At 35.7% G+C, this 7,033-nt stretch overlaps 1 protein-coding gene across 1 annotated transcript; it reads left to right on the plus strand.

Moving 5' to 3' along the window:
- Positions 1 to 234: 234 nt before the first annotated feature.
- Positions 235 to 6,807, plus strand: LOC144451946 (cyclin-dependent kinase 11A-like). The gene is made up of 2 exons (XM_078142868.1): positions 235 to 378; positions 6,682 to 6,807. Exons 1-2 carry the CDS (start codon positions 274 to 276, stop codon positions 6,781 to 6,783), a joined length of 207 nt encoding a protein of 68 aa, XP_077998994.1. The 5' UTR covers positions 235 to 273; the 3' UTR covers positions 6,784 to 6,807.
- Positions 6,808 to 7,033: the final 226 nt, after the last annotated feature.

A 7,033-nucleotide genomic window follows, 5' to 3' on the forward strand; every position in this document is an offset into this window, starting at 1 on the left:
AATCCAAGATGGCCGCCATAATCTGTCATTGTTTTTCATGTTTTGCCAATGATTTGATGCAACCAATCATCTCAGGCAAAGTGGGGTATACTTCCTCCATAAAAATTGATTATGTTTCTTTAAGGGAGAACCAAGATACACAGAGTGAAAAGCAAAACTAAATTTAAAAACATTTTTTTTCTAGGTCTTTAACATACAACCCCGGTATGAGACGTATCACTGCAGACACAGCATTAGAACATGAATATTTCAAAGACTCACCTCTACCAATAAATGAGTCTGATTTCCCTACATGGCCAGCCAAAAGTGAGCAGCCGAGAAACACTGAGAGAAACAAGTCCTAAAGCTCCTGAAGGTGGAATGAATTTCAACAAATTGGTAAGTCATAGTGCACATCAAATCTTTTAATCAAACGACAGTAAAAGTAACAGTCAAAAGAAAATCGCGAAGTGTACACGACATCAGATTGAGTTCACATCTTGACTGTCCAATACGTTGCTGGGGTGTCCTTATCATAATTCTCCTTACAACTGTAGGCAATGTAGGATGGTGCAGTGGAAATCAAATCAAGTGAATCACCTACTGTTGCCATGTGACATCTGGTATATGTAAATATGGTGCTGATATATGTAACATAATGCCCAACCTCAAAAACCTTAGAAAAATCCTGTAAACTACATCTCACTAATACATCCATGATCTATGAGAGCTACCTTATCATCCCTTCGCTTACAACTGTAGGCACAGTGTTGTGGAAATCAAATCAAATGAATCTCACCTGTTGCCAATAGACATCGGGTATACCTGTACATATATGTAAAGGTGTTGTTGTGTAATCTCCAACTTATGGGGGCCAAATGTAAACATTCACACCTGTCTAAGAGCTATCTGCAGATTTTGATCATACCATGTCCAAAAAAAAATTGGGGAAAGTAAATTGAACGTTTTGACTCTTATTTCGAACACAGCAGAACCAGTGATGTAACTAGACATGTGTTGTCGTGATGGAGAATGGCCAGAGTGCATATTTCATATTTTTAGCTCCGCTGTCAGCGAAAGCTGAAAGCGTAGCTTTACATGTAGGTATAGGTTGTATAGAGTATAGAGTGTATAGGTGAATCATAGGTGTCCGTCAAACTTTTATATTTTCACTATCTTCTCTGAAAGTAACAGCCAGAATACTTCAATATTTGGTGTGCATGTTCCCTGGGGGAGGCTATTCAGATTTGTTCATGCCAAGTTGATCTGTGCCATTTTCAATTTTTTATGATTTTTTTTCCAAAAATTACATTTTTATCAACTCCTCATAAACTTCAAGTCAGATTGCTTTGATATCTGGTGTGTTGATGCACAGAGGGTAGCTTACTTAGATGTGTTAATTTCAAGTCAGCATGTCTTCTCTTCTATTTTTTATGATTTTTTTTTTGTAATTTGAAAAAAAAAATGAATATGTTAATGAGCATTATGACCGACGCCATATTGGAAATCAGTCCGCGAGACTTTAGGTAAAGTGCAACTTTTCAAAAGACACTAATGACGTCAAACAAGCAATGTAATATGTTCTATAGTCTTAATTCTACGCATTGTGTGCCCAAATGACAAATATTTGTTCGAAAAAGGGTTGTAAACTTCAATCCAAATTCTCCACCCCTCCTACAGAATGGTTCATTCCAGTATATGCACCTCATGATCAAGTGAGAGGTTACTAAAATGCCCATTGCAGGTAGTCCGACGGAATAGTGTCTTTTCAATAGGTATATTAGGGAGCTCAGAATTCAAACCACCGGCTATAGGAATTTACGGTCATAGTAAAATTCATTTGATTTTTAATTTCTAATTTTGACCAACTCCGGTTGTCTATTCGCGATAAAATTACGATTAGTTTGGAAACGGGGTAGATTTTCTATGATTCCGTGTCATAAAAGCTTATCATGTGTTGTGTAGTATTCGAAAAGCACACCCGGTGGGAAAGTCGTCCAACAGGCGATCTCGCACCATTGCTGTACTACGTGGCACTTTATTCTGGCGGGGTGTCTCTTGAAAACGGGAATAGCGAAGGGTGAGCCAATCAAGTGAGACCTTTCAAATGTAGCTAATATTATAGCCAATAAATTAGTTGTACGATGATATGTGTATAATAAGGGTAAGACTGGCCTCCACACTGTAACAAGTAAATTAGTAAAGTTGAAATCTTTGTCGCACGATTTCGTATTTATGTACGGATGCGGTCTTTCTAAACAGTAATTTTTAGATCAGTTAGTATTTAAACTACGTTTCTGAGTTAATTATTCGGTAGGTTATTGACGAGCTCCCTTTGTAAAAACGCTGTACAAATTGGATGTCCTGGCCCGGCCACGTTCAACGGAACTAAGTGAAGCTCAATCATAATGGTGGCTGTCAAAATCGAAGGCGCAATTTGACCGTATTGTTATTTCAGTGAGTTTATTCAGCAAGAAAACAACGTGTTCTATGTCTTTGTACTTCCTACATGATGTGATGATCGTTTTTTTTACCGGTACAACTTACAGCCTACAATGAAACTGCTAACTTGGCTAGTAATACTGACACGATTCCGTGTTCCGTGTTCATGTTTTGGGGCACATTTCTAAATACACGAAACCAGTTATTGAATGTGTAGTGGATATTGATATTCAGTTTGAAAAATTAAAATCCTGAACTTTATTTTGCGAACGGTTTTGTCATTTCTTAGTAATTATAGGGCCGACTGTATCACGTTTAACGTTTATGTCAACCCGGAAGTACATAGACACGAAAATAGACGAAGTGACTTGTACAGTAATTAGTAACAAAATTTTGCTGTAACTGCTGATAACCTTCAAATTTATTTATTTTTATGTTGTATATACATTCTAATATGCACTAAGGACAACACTATAAAGACTTGCTCCATGGGAAGGTAATTTTTTGTCTTTTAAAAATGCAATTGTTAGATCAATGTGTACCAGAAATGTTATGTAGTATTTAAGCTAGAAATAAGACCACATATCTTATTACTCCCCCCCCCCCCTCATTAAGACAAACTACTCACATAAAGCAACAAAAAAAGAGAAGAAGCTCCAAAACATAAAAAAAGAGAATAAAATTACAGTAAGGAGTTGATGATGCACAAACAACTACAAAGAAATAGACAGTTCAATTACAACACAGGGTTTGAAATAAATATGGGGTTTGGAAAAGTGAATTAGAAGTAGAGCAAAAACTAAGAGAGATGAAGAGCCTAAGTGAACAAGCGAAAGCACTTAAAGATAGGACCACCACATTTTTTGCAGGACTACTACGTTATCAATTTTACTAGTCCTGTGGGATAGTGACTTTTTTACTCCAGTGTCGAACCCTGATTTGGCTGAGAATGACTCTCTTTCGGGTACTTGGGATTGTCGCCGTACGGAAACTAAGATGGCGATTAATACATTTCTTCCCTATATATATCTACTACAACTAGTACAAGTTGAATGTTGTTGACTTGGTAAATTTGTTAGAAAATTGAAATTCAAATTGCCTCAAAATTATTTTAGATCCCTAGTTTATTTCATTCATCATTAAAATTTTCCAGGGTTAAAGCTGTAAGACACTGGAATTATTTATAGCCAACCTCAAAATCCTCTTTTTTTTTCTTTTTCTTGTGTGCATTTCCCAGTCATTTTTTTCAGAGATTTTGTGCAATTTTTCATAACAGTAGATTTTTGTTATAAAATGGTGACTATGGTATAAAAGTACAATACATTACCAACTTTCTGTGTAAAATGTGTTTTATAGTGAGACTTCATATGAAACAACTAACCACTTTATTGCATCGCTAAAACAAAACTGCATAGTGAAGAGCTGAAGAACTGAACCACTTCTACATGTCACCAAAATAAAAAATGAAATAAAAAAACAAAACAGCGGAGCTATTCTGACCGATAGGTCGCTTGTTTGCTATTTTGAGCAACTCCGGTTGTCTATTCGCAATAAAATTACGATTAGTTTGGAAACGGGGTAGATTTTCTATGATTCCGTGTCATAAAAGCTTATGTGTTGTGTAGTTTTCGAAAAGCACACCCGGTGGGAAAGTCGCCCAACAGGCGATCTCGCACCATTGCTGTACTACGTGGCACTTTATTCTGGTGGGGTGTCTCTTGAAAACGGGAATAGCGAAGGGTGAGCCAATCAAGTGAGACCTTTCAAATGTAGCTAATATTATAGCCAATAAAATTAATTGTACGATGATATGTGTATAATAAGGGTAAGGCTGGCCTAGTGCCGCTACACTGTAACAAGTAAATTAGTAAAGTTGAAATCTTTATCGCACGATTTCGTATTTATGTACGGATGTGTAGTCTTTGTAAACAGTAATTTTTAGATCAGTTAGTATTTAAACTACGTTTCTGAGTTAATTATTCGGCAGGTTATTGACGAGCTCCCTTTGTAAAAACGCTGTACAAATTGGATGTCAGCGCAGCGTTCGCCCGGGCTCGGCCACGTTCAACGGAACTAAGTGAAGCTCGATCATAATGGTGGCTGTCAAAATCGAAGACGCAATTTGACCGTATTGTTATTTCAGTGAGTTTATTCAGCAAGAAAATGTGTTCTATGTTTTTGTACTTCCTACATGATGTGATGATCGTCTTTTTTACCGGTACAACTTACAGCCTACAATGAAACTGCTAACTTGGCTAGTAACACTGACACGATTCCGTGTTCCGTGTTCATGTTTTGGGGCACATTTCTAAATACACGAAACCAGTTATTGAATGTGTAGTGGATATTGATATTCAGTTTGAAAAATTAAAATCCTGAACTTTATTTTGCGAACGGTTTTGTCATTTCTTAGTAATTATAGGGCCGACTGCATCACGTTTAACGTTTATGTCAACCCGGAAGTACATAGACACGAAAATAGACGAAGTGACTTGTACATGTAATTAGTAACAAAATTTTGCTGTAACCGCTGATAACCTTCAAATTTATTTATTTTTATGTTGTAAATACATTCTAATATGCACTAAGGACAACACTATAAAGACTTGCTCTATGTAAGGTAATTTTTTGTCTTTTAAAAATGCAATAGTTAGATCAATGTGTACCAGAAATGTTATGTAGTATTTAAGCTAGAAATAAGACCACATAATATCTTATTATCCCCCCCCCCCCCCAATTAAGACAAACTACTCACAGAAAGCAACAAAAAAAGAGAAGAAGCTCCAAAACATAAACAAGAGAATAAAATTACAGTAAGGAGTTGATGATGCACAAACAACTACAAAGAAATAGACAGTTCAATTACAACACAGGGTTTGAAATAAATATGGGGTTTGGAAAAGTGAATTAGAAGTAGAGCAAAAACTAAGAGAGATGAAGAGCCTAAGTGAACAAGTGAAAGCACTTGAAGATAGGACCACCACATTTTTTGCAGGACTACTACGTTATCAATTTTCCTAGTCCTGTGGGATAGTGACTTTTTTACTCTAGTGTCGAACCCTGAATTGGCTGAGAATGACTCTCTTTCGGGTACTTGGGATTGTCGCCGTACGGAAACTAAGATGGCGATTAATACATTTCTTCCCTATATATATCTACTACAACTAGTACAAGTTGAATGTTGTTGACTTGGTCACTAGTAAATTTGTTAGAAAATTGAAATTCAAATTGCCTCAAAATTATTTTAGATCCCTAGTTTATTTCATTCATCATTAAAATTTTCCAGGGTTAAAGCTGTAAGACACTGGAATTGTTTATAGCCAACCTCAAAATCCTCTTTTTTTTTCTTTTTCTTGTGTGCATTTCCCAGTCATTTTTTTCAGAGATTTTGTGCAATTTTTCATAACAGTAGATTTTTGTTATAAAATGGTGACTATGGTATAAAAGTACAATACATTACCAACTTCTGTGTAAAATTTGTTTATAGTGAGACATCATATGAAACCACTAATCACTTTATTGCATCGCTAAAACAAAACTGCATAGTGAAGAGCTGAAGAACTGAACCACTTCTACATGTCACCAAAATAAAAAATAAAATAAAAAAAAAAAACAGCGGAGCTATTCTGACCGATAGGTCGCTTGTTTGTTCTATGTGGCATGTGAATGGTATAATGGGCTTTAACACCGCTGCACCAGTGATAAAATAAAAAAATTATTTTTATTAAATTTTTGGCTATATAAAATTATATAATTTGATTATTAAATTATAATCAAACGTCTTTAATAATCTCCCAGTGATGTCAAACTAGTCAAAAGATTCATGTTGATTTTATATTCAGTGTCTGCATATTATACTTCGCACAAGCCAAGTTAAAGACATTCACACAAAAAATATGGACTTTATACCGTGGTCTTCCTACATCATGGCAATGTAGTCAAAGATTCATGTCGATTTTGTATTCAGTGTCTGCATATTATACTTCGCACAAGCCAAGTTGAAGACATTCAAACGAAAAATATGGAATTTATACCGTGGTCTTCCTACATCATGGCAATGTCATTGGTTCTTCATTGCTCAAAATCAAATGTTCAAAGTCACCACTATTTTGTTTTAATTTTTCATAAATTATGCACGTAGAATTTTGCTTTCCTCAGCTGGAAATTTTGAAAATAGTGTTTCACTCTTCATCTTTTAGCTTGAAAAAACTAATGTAGTGCAAAATACTAAACCTTTCATTTGTTTATTATTTTGTACAGTGTGAAGACGATGCTGACATTGATAAAGGATTCAGACTCACATTGGCTTCCCAGGGATCATCAGCTAAAGGAACGAGCCAATCTGAAATTTCGATCTTTTGACACACAGACTTGAAAAGTACTTTATTATATATAGATTGAGATTGAGTCAACAGAATAATATTGGTCATTTGCCTACACAAGCCAAATACGCCATAGTCCAGATACCTAAGTTCTGCCATTTTGCAGGTAAGCACCACAAGAGGGCACCCCAGATTTGGCCAAGTGAAAGCTACAATTCTTTATCATGGCTGCTGATCGATTGTTTGGCTGTGCATGAAACTGTGAACAAATTGTTCAGAAGTGGTTAAAT

The sequence above is a fragment of the Glandiceps talaboti genome, chromosome 22 (assembly GCF_964340395.1).
Source record: "Glandiceps talaboti chromosome 22, keGlaTala1.1, whole genome shotgun sequence".
Lineage (NCBI taxonomy): Eukaryota > Metazoa > Hemichordata > Enteropneusta > Spengelidae > Glandiceps > Glandiceps talaboti.